At 37.3% G+C, this 16,640-nt stretch overlaps 4 protein-coding genes across 5 annotated transcripts; 2 read left to right on the forward strand and 2 right to left on the reverse strand.

Annotated features, from left to right (window-relative positions):
• Positions 1-1,504: 1,504 nt before the first annotated feature.
• Positions 1,505-3,954, reverse strand: Myd88 (myeloid differentiation primary response protein MyD88). The gene is made up of 7 exons (XM_011144029.3): positions 3,442-3,954; positions 3,109-3,305; positions 2,894-2,989; positions 2,645-2,772; positions 2,406-2,574; positions 2,163-2,322; positions 1,505-2,073 (listed from the first exon to the last, which is right to left on the reverse strand). Exons 1-7 carry the CDS (start codon positions 3,555-3,557, stop codon positions 1,671-1,673), a joined length of 1,269 nt encoding a protein of 422 aa, XP_011142331.1. The 5' UTR covers positions 3,558-3,954; the 3' UTR covers positions 1,505-1,670.
• Positions 3,955-4,652: 698 nt separating this feature from the next.
• Positions 4,653-9,071, forward strand: IntS4 (integrator complex subunit 4). Its single transcript, XM_011144026.3, has 7 exons — positions 4,653-4,703; positions 4,781-5,196; positions 5,335-5,661; positions 5,731-5,995; positions 6,169-6,631; positions 6,714-7,194; positions 8,330-9,071. The coding sequence occupies exons 1-7, from the start codon at positions 4,653-4,655 to the stop codon at positions 9,066-9,068; spliced, it is 2,742 nt and encodes a 913-aa protein (XP_011142328.1). The 3' UTR covers positions 9,069-9,071.
• A 5-nt stretch (positions 9,072-9,076) lies between these two features.
• On the reverse strand, positions 9,077-15,126 carry Nup214 (nuclear pore complex protein Nup214). Of its 2 annotated transcripts, none has more exons than XM_011144024.3 (5): positions 14,915-15,126; positions 14,295-14,591; positions 9,935-14,189; positions 9,678-9,855; positions 9,077-9,564 (listed from the first exon to the last, which is right to left on the reverse strand). In XM_011144024.3, exons 1-5 carry the CDS (start codon positions 14,945-14,947, stop codon positions 9,537-9,539), a joined length of 4,791 nt encoding a protein of 1,596 aa, XP_011142326.1. In that variant the 5' UTR covers positions 14,948-15,126; the 3' UTR covers positions 9,077-9,536. The 2 variants fall into 2 exon arrangements, with proteins under 2 accessions (XP_011142326.1, XP_011142327.1); XM_011144025.3 differs by having other exon boundaries at positions 9,372-9,561.
• Positions 15,127-15,405: 279 nt separating this feature from the next.
• Alg13 (Alg13 UDP-N-acetylglucosaminyltransferase subunit) lies at positions 15,406-16,553 on the forward strand. Its single transcript, XM_011144023.3, has 2 exons — positions 15,406-15,621; positions 15,731-16,553. Exons 1-2 carry the CDS (start codon positions 15,535-15,537, stop codon positions 16,145-16,147), a joined length of 504 nt encoding a protein of 167 aa, XP_011142325.2. The 5' UTR covers positions 15,406-15,534; the 3' UTR covers positions 16,148-16,553.
• Positions 16,554-16,640: the final 87 nt, after the last annotated feature.

The following is a 16,640-nucleotide window of genomic DNA, read 5'->3' on the forward strand; positions in this document are numbered from 1 at the left end:
ATGAAAAGTGGATAACCCCACTACGATAACCCCAAGTGCAGAAAATCATGGGGATATCCCAGCCATGCTTCCATGTCAACGACCAAACCGAATATTCACAGCTCCAAGGTCATGCTCTGTATTTGGTGGGACCAGCTCGGCTCGTAGTGTATTATGAGTTGTTAAAACCGACTGAAACAATCACAGGCGATCGTTATCGAACGCAATTAATGCGTTTGAACCGAGCATTGAAAGACAAACGGCCGCAATACAACGAGAGACACGATAAAGTGATTTTGCAGCATGACAATACTCGACCCCATGTTGCGAAAGTGGTCAAGACATACTTGGAAACGTTGAAATGGGAAGTCCTACCCCATCCGCCATATTCTCCAGACGTTGTTCCCTCTGACTATCACTTGTTTCGATCAATGACACACGGCCTGGTTGACCAGCCGTGGTTGACCTAACCAGCCTGGTTGACCAGCACTTCCGGTCTTATGAAGAAGTAAGAAATTGGATCGATTCGTAGATTACTTCAAAAGATGACCAGTTTTTTCAACGCGGGATTCATACGCTGCCGGAAAGATGGGAGAAAGTAGTGGCCAGCGATGGACAATAATTTGAATTATAAATGTATAACCAGTTTTTTACAATAAAGCCTCGAATTTCGGAGAAAAAACGGCGGAAGCGAAGTTGTACATCTAATACTAATACTAACGGTCTACCTCGCGAGATATTCATATATCATTTCCAATGATACTTCAATGATATTTTAATAAACTGTATATACAAAAATTTACGTATGAAATCCATATTTAGCTTGTCAAACATTCGAAAAATATGAAGAGCTTTCGAATGCGTTTACCGCCTCTTGCTCCGTCCCAAATAGAAAGGCAGATGATACAGTGATCACTAATATCGATGCAGCGAATTGACCAAACAAGAGTTTATTTATTTATAAAGAACCGCGCAGTACAAAATAAAAAAAATTTTTTATGATCTATAAATTCTATTGAATTATTAATGATATAATTATTTGTTGTATATTGTGTGAATTAAAAATACCTTCGAATTACAATTATTAATTTTATATCTAACGAGTAGTACAATATCATATCATGTTTGAATTTAAAACATATATATTAATATTAATAACACAGCCTAATAAATAGATATAACATTTATATATTTAATATTTTTTTTTATATATACATTAATTTCATATATCGTACTTGTTAATTTTATAATTATATACGTACACCTGTAATTATATATATATTGTAATTATATACTTATATAGGATATAATTTATAACAGTATGTATAATATTAAAAATATATATTATTATATTTCTTAAATGCATCATTCTTACAAAATTAATTTTATTTATATTATAATATAAAACTTATTTTATAAAATGTGCTTCACAATTATTGTAATTAAAAGACGCTCAAGAATGTATTTAAATTTTATGAATATTACAGTTAATCATTAAGTTTGTTAATAATTTTATAATTTCTTCCTTTTAGTAAAAAAGAATAATAACCAATAATTAAACATAATACGAATATATTACAAATCTATAAATATTTCAATATTTTTTTCCTCTTTTATTTACAATGTATATCTTGTCAAAATGCATAAAAAATAATTGTATATAGAGTATTATCGTCATACAATAAATTGTATCATACTTGCAGAGAAATTTTCCTCATTTGCCCTTTCTTTATAAATTTATCAAATAAATTTTTCTTTTTTTTCTTTTTGTATACATCAGTGGTCAGATCCAAACTATCTAAGTTATCTAAAGATGGCAAATTCGTAAGTTTCTCCATAATCAAAGCATCATTTGGTTTAGTTTGTTTCATTTTCCGACTAGCTGCACCTTTCACCCATTTTAACATCTTATTTTTTTTAGTCTCAGAATTTAAAACTTTTGTATCATTTATATTTCTGACAACGCAATTTTCAATCTGTTGTGTATTTTTGGACATTTCTTCTTTTGTTTCTTGGCAAGCTTGAGGTATATCACTACATATATCACTACATTTATCAGGCAAACTATTTGTTACTTCTGTAATCTTCTGTGTGCTGTAATAAAATTTAAAACTATATAATACATGTTTTCAAAATAATTATTCATTAATTGTGTCAAATTAGATATATAAGAATTAAATTACCATGCAACATTAGAATTTAGAGCTTGTATAGAATCACGTAACCTGCCCCAGAAGTCATATAATCCTCTACGATTATAATCCAAAATAAACATATATTTTAATTGCATTGGTAATTCACATCTTTTATATAGACAAGGTATGATTTTTCTGTGTCGTGTATCTAAAATACAATAAATGTTTAATAATGGAATAATTTCATACAGAACATATCTTAAGAAAAATATATAGTAACTGAAGACATACCAATGCTTAAAGCTTGAGCATAATTCATGAAAAATTTATTTGCAGCGCTTACTAAGAAATCAGGTGATATTATAATCAATACTCTATTGCACCGTTCATATATTATCTTCATTACCGCTTCATGTTCAAATGTTATACCCGCAACCAAATCTCGATCTTTTAAACATAACTGAAAATTATATATTTAATTTCAATGAAATCTTTAAAACAAGATTATATATTATATATTCATATAGTACCTTTAACTTGTATTCTCTTTCAAGTTTTTCTACCATTTCACTTGCAAAACTAACATCTTCATTTGCATATAAAAGAAATGCATCATAATATTCTGTTTCTAAGCCTTCTCTCAATCTATGAACATCTCCTAAAAAGAATAAGTAGTATTTATATACAATATAATAATACAATATAAACAATATAATAATAACAATAATATATTAATAATATAGTTTCAACTAAATTAATATTAATTACTTAAGCCAAACCTTGTGTAAGTATTTTTTTATCAATATTCTGCTCTATTATATTTGCTGATACTTGAGCTCTTTGCTTTTCTTCCAAATATCTTATAGCATCTTTTTCTATACAAACAAATTCTCTATTATTTCTATTACTATAATATGTAATTATATATTTTTATATTTTTATTAATTTCTATAAATATTAAAAAATATACATAAAGATTTTTATTAATATGTACCAAAAATATCTTCTGTATCATCAACAATATCCCATCTGCTTATTTGTTCCATTATCTTCTGAAAATCTTTTATTGTAGTATTTTGTTGTTTTTGCTCCAATATTGTCAACATTTGTATTGTTGGATTAGAATGTGATGAAAGCAATGATATAACTTTTGCACTGAACTCTAACAAATATGCCAAACCTCTCCAGTCCCTAATAACATATTTATGAATAAGAATTGTTTTATATTCGTAGAAAAATATATAAGATATTATATATACTTAAAAGTATTGAATTATATAAAATATAGAATCAGAAATAAAATTCATAAAATATTTAAAATATTTACCTTGGCAAGCCATTTTCAGATGGTAGATGCTTTGTAGGATTTAAGAGCATCGATACAACTTGTTTGCTTTCAGCAGAGAGTGCTACAAGTGGCATAGTTGACAAATCCATTGTCATTAAATGTGTAGCTACGTTATTATTATAATATTCACAAAATAGATGTAGGTGGTTATTGAATAGTGTTCAGTTGAATTTACTTGAATTCACTCACATATAAACATCATAAAATAGGTAAAACATTGTCCTTTTTATAATAACCTAACTTGGTTAACTCATATGTTATCACAATACCACACTTTATTACAAAGCACGTGATAATATATCATTTGTAGATAGCTCCAACCTATTATTAACACTGGCTTTAAATTTAATACGTGTGAATCTCATACGTATGAATTATATATAACGTTATCTTAACTTTAAAGTAAAAGAAACATTTTGCGCTAAATAAAAGTTTTTATATCGTTTTATTTCAGCTATCTCATTTCTGAAAGGGTAAAAAGTTGATTGGCTAATATGTATATGAATCATATTTTGTCTTTTGATCGCTCAAAAGAAAGATTTAAAGGTCATTCTACAATACGTGTCGTAAGTTGTAAGCCGTAAGAACTGACCAATTATAACCGATTATTTTTGTAATACTCGACTGTGATTCGCCAATTCTTACGGCTTACAACTTACGACACGTATTGTAGAATGACCTTAAGGGCAAGAGCACAGGCTTTTGCATAACACATAATAGACAATCAATCAGAGTTCTTCATTTCTGTCCTGAGGAGGGAAATGAAGAAAACTAATTGGTTTATTCTCTTATGCGTTATGTATTATGTGTTATGCAAAAGCCTGTGCTCTTGCCCTAACTTTACAAATGATATTCATGTACAGTGTTCCAATATCCAATAGAAAAACGTGCTTTCTAGCAACTTTAACTAGTGATATTTTTATTTCTAGAAAATAAAGTCTTCTATTGGATATCGTATCAGATAAATATCAAACATCGTATGCAGTGTGAATTTCCATTTACGTATTTGATGATTATTTATACAATATTTTAGGATATGATTTGATCAGTGATGAAGAACACTTTCTCTTGTAATATTTACATATTGAAATTCTCCTCATATAAATACTAAAATATTGCATTCTTTGAAATTCAATCAACTCATAAAAAGTATTGCTTAAATTTATAATGCAATAGGTTGTTCACTGAAAATGGCAGCTTTGATGAAAAAACGAGTATTAGCTGAATATACTCATAGTCAGGTAATTTAAAATTATTGTCTTATACTGTTCTTTATCTAAAATTGCTAAATCATTTTTATCAATTACAAAATTTTCAGGTTATTAATGAACCTCCAACTAAACGATTAAGGACTCTAAGACTATCAACAATCAGTACCAAAAATGGTACAGAAAGCAGTTCAGCACTAGCTTACATAGAATGCCTTGAGAAATGTAAGAGTGGAAATGATGCTTTGCAATTGCTTGTTCGTATCTCAGATGCGATAGTGTATATAGCACCTGAAGATGTTCCTGTAGCTGTAAAAAAGCTAGCAGAAAGATTCGCAGTTGAGAATGAAGCTGCAGTTAGGGCAAAAATTTTTTGGGTGTTTGCAGAGCTAGGAGAAGTAACACTTGATATAGCAGAAAAAACAAAAATTATTAATGAGACAATAGAACTTTTAAGAAATGAAGAATCACACAGAGTAAAAAGTCAGGGATTAGCAACACTTTTAAAGCTAGGAGATTATCAAAGGTGTATATATCTTATATATTTTTTATATTTCAGTTTTCATCAAATAATTCTCATGTTTATATTTATAACTTTGATGTTTGTTTGATATAAATATATTCTATTAATATAGTAATAACATCAAATATTTGATATATACAGAGCCCTTGTGTTGAAAGTCGCACAAGAGCATCTACCTGATACATGGCATGGTGTTCAAACACGATGCCTTTCTATAATTGGACGTTATCTGACAGCAAATGCTGTTGAAGATACTTTAACATTAATTGGCAATTATGCCCGTTCTCAAGACCCAAGAGTACGTGCTCAAGCTTTCAAAACTATGGCAGAATTACATTCCCACAGAGGTTACAGATTACCTGCAAGCTTTTTCAGAGAAGCTTGTGCAGCTCTTCGTGATGACTACGAAATTGTTCGCCGAGCTGTTTTAAAACTTATTTGGCTGTTGGGTCGGGAGTATCCAGAAAAGTTAGTAACATGTATATAAGTAATATATATCAAAAATAAGATTTTATCGTGTATTCTTTTTGTTTATAGTATCATAGTTGGTTTTGACGGGGAGGATATACGTATGGTAGATTGTGCCTTTTCACAAATTTGCAGTCTTATGGGTGATTTATCGCCGCGAGTGAGAGCCTCGGCGATGTCTCTTTTAGGAGCAATGAAAAGTGTATCACGTCGTTACATAGAACAAGCGTTAGACAAAAAACAGAAAGTAGTTGAGGCGGATAGGCCTGAAGTTGAAGAAAAAAGTGGATCTTGTGGAGCATTTATTCATGGTTTAGAAGATGAATTTTTAGAAGTAAGTTTGTCCATTATAATATGATTGTTTCAGATTAATTTCTATTAACTGTCATATACTTATGTTATATATTTATGTTCCAATGATTTATGATTGAGAATTTATCATAGCTAAATCTTATTGTATCGTTTTTCTAGTTTAATTATTCTTTGTAAATAAATTTTATTTCACAGGTGAGAACAGCAGCAGTTGAAGCACTCTGCACATTATCGTTAGAACAACCAAATATAGCTAGAATTTCATTAGACTTCATGGTGGACATGTTCAATGATGAAATTCAAGATGTTAGATTAAGAGCCATTGAGTCTTTAAAAAAAATATCAGCGAGTGTGACACTTCGAGAAGACCAGTTGGAAACGATACTAGGCGCACTAGAAGATTTCTCAGGCGAAGTGAGAGAAGGACTCCATGCGATGCTAGCTGCTAGTCATCTGGCTACCACAAATTGTCTTTATATGTGCGTTAATCGTTTGCTAGATAATTTGTCTCGTTACCCTCAGGACAGGGAAAGTATTAGAAACTGTTTAGCGGCGTTGGGTGCGTCACATCCATACTTAACATTACCTTTAGTGCCGCAACTTCTTAATCGACATCCCTTCTTCGATACATCAGAGCCGGATGTGGATGAACCGTCCTGTATCCTTGGAATACTTCTCAATATATTAATGCAATGTATCCTAAATTCTGAAATTCTATTATCCTGAACTTTTTACAATAGATGCGAGCGTACTGGTATTGATATTCAACGCTGCGTTGCATTGTCCGAGCATGCATGCCCTATTTACAGAGCACGCATCTAAACATTACCACTATTTGCGCGATACTATGCCGCATTTAGTTCCACGATTGCGTCCAGCACTCACTAGCGGCGGAGTGAAAACGGAGGATATAGATATCGAAGAGAACAGAGATCAGCGCGGCCGAGAATTCCTAGAAAAAATGGTAACTGGAATCGAGAATGCTAGACCAGGTAGCAAGGTTCATACGCAACTTTTAGAAGCTGCGGCTATTGATCTTGACCGTCTAGCAGAAATGGATCATCATATGGAGGGTGCAGCACGTTTCACCGCCCTGTATATTCGATGTTTGCTATTACTAAAATCTGTGCTCAAGGAATTCTCCGTCTCGACAACGATCTCGCAGAGTCCAATACAAAGTACCAGCAACAACGTTTTCGTTCTTCTTCAGCATGCACAAAAGTACATACTATATATTCTCGATATTATTATACACTGCTCAAAAGAATTATGGCATAGATAATTTATTGCCGAAAATTGGCTAGCTTTGACTAGCTGGATTACCTCGCGAAAAATTATTGTAGACTAATGATTTTTTTCAAAATGAAGCTTGAAGTCTCTACTTTAAGAATGTATCTCCATTTTTTGCATGCGATGCATCCCTACCCTTATAACCCCTGACATCTGAGGGCATGTTTGGTATACTGAAAATTGCAAAGTTTGACGGAATGCACGTGGGCAATTTTTTTCCAGGGACGCCGTTTGCATCGTCATAAAGTTCAAATCTTCCCCTTCAATTTGAAAAAAAATGGAGTCGCTGCAATTTTTTTTCGCAAAGTTACAGCCCTTCAAAAATATCGTTGTTTTTGACCTTCGGGGCAAGTACTGGCCGGCGGATTAAATGACTGGAAATCATAATGGAGCAATGGCAAAAGTGTTTGTTGACATACGCACACAAGCACGCGCGCACGTTTTTCAGCTCCTGGCTCGTGTTTTGACCACAGCCAACAATCCTAGCATCGGCAAACAAACTCTCTCCGTATTCCGCACGGCTTCGTATGATTTCTGAAGGGCTGTAACTTTGCGAAAAAAAATTGTAGCGACTCCATTTTTTTTCCAAATTGAAGGGAAAGATTTGAACTTTATGACGATGCAAACGACGTCCCCGAAAAAAAAATTGTCCATGTCCGTGCATTCCGTCAAACTTTGCAATTTTCAGTATATCAAACATGCCCTCAGATGTCAGGGGTTACAGGGGTAAGGGTGCATCATATGCAAAAAATGGAGATACATTCTTAAAGTAAAGACTTCAAGCTTCATTTTGGAAAAAAAAATCATGAGTCTACAATAACTTTTCGTGAAGTAATCGCCAGACAAAGTTGGCTAATTTTCGGCAATAAATTATCTATGCCAGAATTCTTTTGAGCAGTATATTATTACAGGATGATATTATATTATACTGTTATAGGAATTTTGAAGAAAAACAAAACATATATATACACATATATTCAACATTAATGATACCTACCAAAATAATCAGGATAATACTTTACATTTAAAACCACAAATACATAAAAATCGGTATTTTCTTTCCTAGGTTACAACGTTTATTCAGCGGATTAGGTGACAATGAAGTTATACTGGCTAACGATATGTGGTTGAAGGCATTGGCTATAGAATTAGTTAGAGTGACTAAGAGCGCTACTGGTAGTGCATTACCACTAGCTCGTCATTTTCTGTCGGAAGCCGATGCTTTACCTCAGGATACGTCCAGGTTACCGCCGTTCTCCAGATCTCTAGTGTTACAGATACCAAATTTAGCGGACGTAAAACCTGGTTCTTTGACGCGACTGTTGGTGCCGTTGCTCTTAGCGCCAATAATGCAGGGAGAAGAACGATTACCAAAACCATCGGCGTCAACGCGTTTCTGTCGAGCGATCATCGAGGAGCCAAGAGGTGATGCTGATGCCGCGTTGAAGTTCACGGGTGGCCTTTTACTGGGCATCCCGTTGAATGCCAAGATACTGAATCTGCGTGACCCTGCTACTCTGCGAATCAAGCTGAGGCATCCGGATCAACAGGTGCAATTGTTGTTGCCGCGACAGTCGGACTTGCGTTTGCAGCATGCTGACCAAAAGGATTACAGACTGAGAACAACAGTTCTTTTATCGCATCAAGTATGGATGGAGGCTTGCAACGTGGAAATTTCTCTAGCATTATTGGTGCCATCATCTTCGGTTTGTACGCATTCGCCTTTGGACGATCCTTGCATAATTGATCTGTGTAAGCCTACCAAAGTATCAATTGCACCGAAGGCCATTAAAAGAGGCATATGATTATTGTGTTATAATCATTATCATTGTATATAATTTTTTCCTTTCTTTTCTTTTTTTTTGGTTAATTTATACATATTCTTACGAAAATTTAATATTTCGTGCATTATACGATTCGTTGAGAAGAAAGATATTATATTAAAAAAAAAACTAAATACTGAAAAAAGAAGAAGAACTGTAGATTCGTTTCCAAAAAGAAGTGCGTGAAGTCAAAGCAAAAACTGAGAAAACATTTGCAATATTAATCGAGAGACTGATTATCTTGATTTGAATGAAAATATTTTATTATAAAACCTAGTTCTGTATCTTAATCAAGTGTACAAGACGTAACAGAGCGCAATTTTGTCATAAAAAGTCACTTTTCAATATAAAACAATATGCACATGATTGTAATTTGAATTATTCTTAGCTCCTATTCAGCGACCGTTGTATGACAGTTTTCAAGATAGACCTGCCGCAACTGTGCCTTGTTCACCTCCAACTGGAGAAAGAACTACTGCTGAAATAAGACGATAATTATTCATCATATGAAAGTCGCTTCCTCACATGTGTTTCATTTTCGCGTTAACTTGATAACGATCTCGAGTTCATCAATACACAGAAATTACGTACGCAGTGAATGCTGGTTTCTCCGCTTCCGGGCTCTTTTGAGCTAAACTGCCAAAACTGAGACCACCCGACTGATTAGCTAAAGATTCGAATGTACTGCTGCCTGCTACTTCTCCGAATACTTTTGGCATGACGTTCTCCATCGTAGAGCCACTTTGCATGGGAGATGTAGCTCCAAATCCTACTTATAACAGACGTAAAGGATGTTCACATGTTGGAGACATTCTAATAGCACGAGCTATTTATTGAAGAAACTTTACCTATACCAGGAGACTCAAACGAAGGAGGCGAGCCGAAGCCACTCCCAAAAACTGGTTTCGACGCGCCGAACATCGAAGGTGGTGATCCGAACATCGGTTTGGCGCCAAAGGCGGGAGCTTGTCCGAAAATAGGTTGAGTACCTAGCACAGGTTGTTGCGCTCCCATCCCTATCGGGGACGTATAAGTCGCAGAAGACTTGATGACGTTCGCGCCTGCTGGAGAAGCGCCTGCGACCGCCGGCGAAGTGTTACTGGTCGCGCTGCCGAACGGAGAAGCGGCTGCCACGTTCGTTGCACTACCAAATATGCCACTATCGGATTTCGAAGCATTGTTGTCGAAGAGGGGCCCCGATGGGGCTGTGCCGAACGCCGTCGAGTTACCGCCGAACATAGTCCCGCTGGTAGAGGAGAGCGGGGTTGATCCGAAGATAGAATTCATACTGCCGCCGAATATAGGAGCGTTGGAGGATGTGGCGGGCAGGTTGGGGAACACAGAGCTCGAGGTGTTGCTAAACGGTGTAGACGCAGAGCTGATTATATTCTTCCCGAAGACATTCGCCGACGACACGGGCGGTGTCTGAACGCTTGGAGTCCCGAATTGAGCGTTCGACGCCGGCGACGTAATCGGACTTTTACTGAAGGCGGGCGTAATCGAGGAGGCCGCCGTCACTGTAGCCGGCATCGTCGTCGTCGAGATACCGAACGAGATCGGCGACTTGGCTGCTGAAGTGTTGCTGACAGTGATTCCAAAATTCGTAGCAGGCGTACTGGTGGCGGGTTCACCAAAGATCGGTTTGCTTAAAGAGCTCTGAAAAGGAGACACACCGCTGCTCTGTGTGTTCACGGAAGTCGTCACGGAAGAGCTGGTGGTAGCTCCTCCGGTGGGCATGTTCGGGAATCCGCTAAATACCGACGAAGTCGACGCCGAAGTCGACGTGCCGAAGGTAGGTGCGATCGACGGGAAAGTAGCCGTGCCGAAGGTAGTGGTAGCGGACGGTGTCGTCGACGCCTCTGCGATCGGAGTCATGTTCTTCATCATAGTCTGACCGGCGAATATCGATGCAGCAGATAACGAGGTTGCGGTCTGAGCAGCCGCGGCGCCGAAAGCGGGCGATTTCACTTCGGGCGTCGCTTGGACCGCTTGGATAGTGACCGAGTCGGACACTGGTGTCTCCATCGGCTTCAAAGTGGCATTCGTGCTTGCGAGACTGATGGTGAGTCCACCGATAGTCACATCGGACGGGGTAACGGTGCTCGTTGCGAAAGACTGCGTCGTAGCAACGGCCGGCGTAGCAAAACTCATGGTGCTCGCGATCGTATTTATTTTCCCATCAGCGCCAACGCTTGGGAGACTCGTCTGTTGGAGACTCAACGAACTTGATGTTCCTAAGGATAACGCTGCTAATTCTATCGGCGTCGGTTGTATCGTCTGCTGCATCAATTGTATCGTCGGCTGCATCGGCAATTGCTGCACCGCCGTAACGGGTGATTCTACAGTAGGGGTATAAGAGGGCTTTGAGTAAGTGAAGGACATCATCGCGTCGAGCGGAGTGGCAGAGGACGATTTCGCGACGGACGAGACTGCGTTAGGCGTGGCGAAACTGAACGTGGCAGCCGCATCCGTTCTCACAGCCGGCGTTACGGATAATGATGGCAGGCTACGGGCGACTCCTTCGGACTTTGTTAACGAATACTCCGACGACAGTACGTCCTTCAGCAGACCAGTCGAGAATAGAGCGGATTCCGGCGCTTTCGGAGCGGCGATATCGTTGCTCGACGACACTGTTGCATCTTTGCTGCTTCTGGCAGTTATGTCCATGGTAGAGGGCTTCGAGAAGAGAATATCTTGAGATTTGGGCGCAGGTGTGCCGAAAGTGATAGACGGGAAGTTAACATTGAGGTCTTGTTTGGGCTTGGGTTGGCTCATCGTGGGAACCGTTGGTATGATAGGCTTCTTCTCCGTCTGCTTGACGGAGATCGCAGTGGGAAAAGGGACGGTCGCGGGAGCCGGCTTTTGTTGCGTCTTGGTCTGCATAATGACGCCGTTCGTGTCGGACGTGCCAATCCTTGCGACGATGCTGTTCAATGAAGCCAATGGATTACTTTGCGTTTTAGCTTTCTCGACTATCTGCTTATTCACGATACTTGGTTTGCTCACGATCGGTGGCTCGATCTTACTTTTAGTTTCAGGAGGCGTCACGGAACTGACGGATGCCAAAGAAGACAACGTGGCCTTCAAGCGGTCTTGGATCGGTGACGGATTCATTGACTTGATGACCCTCGGACTAGAACTGGTGAGCAACGCTTTCAGCTTCATCTGCTTCTCGTACGTGAAATTCAGAGTCTTCAAAGCGATACTTTGGCAATGGGCGTCTATCGCATCAGTTCTTCCTTGAATAGTCGACACCGGCGTTCTCGGCAAGCTTATGTGCAGGCTCGTCATCGAATGGTTGAGGCTGGATACATCCTTGGTCGTGCACCCTGACGAGCGGCTGAGGGACTTCCACCTCCGCAAGATTTGTTCGAGTTTCTCTTTCTCCTTGGCGATAATCTCGCTGTGCAGTAAGAGATTCTGATAGATGAATTCCAAGCTGGGTATCTTCATCTTCGTTATCTCCGTCTTATGTTCCGACCATTCCAAATCCAAGATTTTACTGACTTGATTAAGCTGGGTCTGTGCATAGTAGAACGCCCGTTGTAGATCCGCTATTCTGCTGTTTTCGCCGCAGTTTCTATTGCTTATGTCCGTGCTGCTTGCATTCTTCGACTTGGTCTCTTCAATCCACGCGAACGATTGCAATAACAAAGTCTTCAGGTACGCCACATCGCTAGACAAACTGCTAGTTGTATCCTTCAAATCTTTTATAAACTGTTCCACGACGGCGGATGTTTCCCCGAGCCGTCTCTTCTCTTCGTCCGTGCCGCATTCCCACACTTGCGACTCCAACTTGCTTCGCCATTCTTTCTCGAACAAGGCTATCTCTTGCAGGTAGGCTCGCATCCGCACACTGTCGTCGATGGACGCTCTCTGTTCCACTATTTGCGGTGAGCTTACTTCCTTGTCCTGTGCTATTAACCTGGTCTCTGTCTTCGTAGGTTCAAGCGCTGGTGTTTCTTTCGCTATAATCGGTTTGGTGGCTGCGGTTATAGGCGCGATAGCTTTTTCTTCTGGTGATTTCGGCTGTTCCGCTGGTTGTTCAGGAGATTGTTGAAAGAATCCTGCCGCTTTCAGAGAATCGCCGAATATATTCGTTATCGGAGCGACCTTCGTACGTTCCGGCACGGCCTCTAGTTGCTTTGGCCGCGGCGTGCTGGTCACCACAGTGTTCATATTGAATGACATCTCCGCGGGTAAAGCACTAGGAGGCTGTGGCGGAGCCTGCGGAATAGCGACAATTTCCGTGGGAGGTGAAGTGATGACAGGACAGTTGGGCGTTAAATTAACCATATGAAAACTGCATAATTTTCCAGACGTTCCAAGGATATGTAAAATCGGAACCGGGTTCGGCAATGTCGCATCTGTGCCCCATGCTAACCTGTCGGTCGAAGACTTGTCCACAGCTAGACCCATGGGAAAAATCTCCGTAGTCCTCATCAAAGGCAGTTGAGCCCTACCATTATCGACTAATTGCCACTGATTCCAATTCACGCCCCCGTCAGTCGTGCCCAACACAGCTATTTCGCTGCTGCTGCTGCTACCTGTTATGATAATTCCCCATTCCGGCACATGCTCGAAATAATAACGATAAACGTTCTCCTCTCCATCAGTATCAGGAAATCCATATGTGATATCTTCATAGCATGTGAACATGGCGTTTGTTTCTCCCTTTGGTGCGTCGACGATAAGAACATTAATATGTCGTTCGTTGCTCAGATATGCCGCGCAGAACTGATAATTACTAATCCATAAGATACTGATCACCTCACCGATGGATGGTAAGGGGCCTGTAATAGTCCTAGCAATCTTCAGATCTGGTTTCAGTTGGATGATGTCTCCGTTCTTGCAACCTACGGCTATTTGTTTGCCTTTGGGACTCCAGGCTGCACATAAAACCTGTAACTCGTTCGATACCTTCGATTGTAAAACTAATTTCGGCACAGACTTTTCCCTTATCTCTTCTTTTAACAGAAAACTGCCAATAGTATAGTCACTAGTGACAGTACAGAGCATCATAGGTACAGTAGGATTCCATCGTATATCTGTTACATAACTGTCTATTTTGTTTGATCCTATTTCGTGTAACAGATAAAGGCTCTAAAAGAAATATATTAATTAATAATTATATTTTAAAATTGTTTTACAATACATTAAGTATTGAAATATTCTTAAGATTTGTATAGAAATAAGTTACGTGCATACATTTCTAATTAGAGAATAGGCAGCATATATCAATATTGTAGGCTTCATTGCTATGGCTATAGCAATATATCTATAATCACAATTAATTGCAATTTTTGATATAATGCCTGGCAATTGAAGTTCTGTCTTCCATTCTGCACTGTTCTCTTTTGTTGGCTTCAGTACAGAAATTTTGTCATTATGTCCTATATAAAGCAATCCTCGTTTTTTGTCCGCCACAAGAAGGCTACAAGCAGCAGGTATTTGTGAGAAACCATCACATATCTGAGATGTACTTGACTCTTTAAAAAGGAATTCCTGAAAATATAAGATTATATAACAATTTAAGGAATACTAACACAATATAATCATGCTAAATATATGTTAATGATGTTTTTCTATTATAGCTAATTGATATACACAGTACAAACAATATCTCTCATGCAACACACAATTTAATATATAGTCAAATATATTTTACATAGAGAAAACAATCATTCTATAGATTTTCTATACATTTTGTTATACGTTTCACTTTTCTGTGAGTTGTTTACAAGAAGTATTTTATTATAACTCACTGAACACACACACATAATTATAGTTATTATAATAACTACTAATAATTGAATGACGTACAATACCTGCACATATATTGGATCTGGCGCTGTCTTCATTTCTATTTGTCTCACGAGAGGAAGATTTCTCTTTATAAATAATTAGCGATAGTAATAAAGAAGATCGACGTGTGTCCACTGTGCAAAGTACGTTCGAAACAAACTTTTAATCGACATTAACTACAACTCTCATGATAGCACTTACGATGTTTAACTTAAACCACAGAAATTAAAATAGTAAGAGAAAACAAAACGAATGCGTAACTGACAAACTAGCTTCGTCCAACGCAATACCGACTAACCACTTGAAAATAAAAACCGTATGACCAGCCGTTGAGACGCAATATAACCTCTACTTGTCGGTAGTCTCGATATTCTTTATTAGTTCCAAAATAACCACTATGAGCCGCCACCGTTTCTACTAACAAGTGCAGTGGTACAACTCAACAATTATTTAGACAAGACTATTTTTCAAGTAGTAAGAATGTAAGACTCGCAAGTTAAACATCAGTCATATGATGTCATAATCAGCTTTGAAGTTGATGTTACCATCTTACATCGGGCATTTGAGTTAAAAAAAGAATGAAAGATATGGAATAATATGCCGCTGTTTTTATTTGCGATACATTAAAAATAAATATGTAACAATGTTGGGTAAAACAGTGTTTGTCACAGTTGGAACAACAAAATTCGATGATCTTATAACAGCAGTATTAAATCCTGCAGTTCTAGAGGTAGTAATTTAAATATTTGACTTCTCACCCATATTGTATCGATTAATCAATTTTATGTCATATATTTATCACAGCACATATCGTACTATGATTATTATTGCAATTTTAGGCACTGTCAGCACGTGATTATAGACATTTGATTTTGCAAATTGGCAACAGCAGTATAGAACCGGACTGCATTGCGCGTTGTGGTTTTCACAGTATAGAAAGTTTTAAATTAAGTCCATCCATCGGGAAATATATGCAATCAGCTGATCTTGTGATAAGTCACGCTGGTGCAGGTAGTGTGTTGGAAGCTTTGGAAAATTGCAAACACTTGATTGTAGTTATCAATGATCTTCTTATGGACAATCATCAAGTAGAGTTGGCAAAGCAGCTGCATAATGATGAACATTTATATCACTGTATCTGTCAAGATCTATTACAAACTGTAAGAACAATGGATCTAGCAAAACTGAAGCCATTTGTTAATAATAAAAGTGCAAATATTGCTAATTTTATTGACAAGATAATGGGATTTAAATGATACTGGAATAGTCTTATTTTCCCACAAGATATAACAAGACTGACTATTTTGTAGTAATCTTATAAAAGTCCAGTTGTGAGAACAAGCAGCAATATTTATATATTTCAATTTTTAACATGTTTCACAATAAGGATATATATTCCATAGAATCTTATGTTAATTATAATATATATGTTCCATTTATAATAGTACATTATATACTATAATAGTACACTATATACTGAACAGTTATTTAAAACTATAATTAAATATAGAAAAATTTTTAACTTTGTATCAGTGATAATGGCAGTTGAAGTATCTTTTTTGGATAATTTATAAATTATTGTTGGATATTTGTCACTATTAACATAATTCTGCAAAAATATTATGAACAATGTTTAAAATAAACCCAGTTCTTTAAAAAATATAAGCTATTTTCCATGTATTGATTTTAATTCTCAGTAGTAGTAGTAGTAGTAGTAGTAGTAATAGTAGTAGTAGTAGCATTGATCAA

Source organism: Harpegnathos saltator, unplaced genomic scaffold, assembly GCF_003227715.2.
Source record: "Harpegnathos saltator strain DR-91 unplaced genomic scaffold, Hsal_v8.6 scaffold51, whole genome shotgun sequence".
NCBI classification, from domain to species: Eukaryota; Metazoa; Arthropoda; class Insecta; order Hymenoptera; family Formicidae; genus Harpegnathos; species Harpegnathos saltator.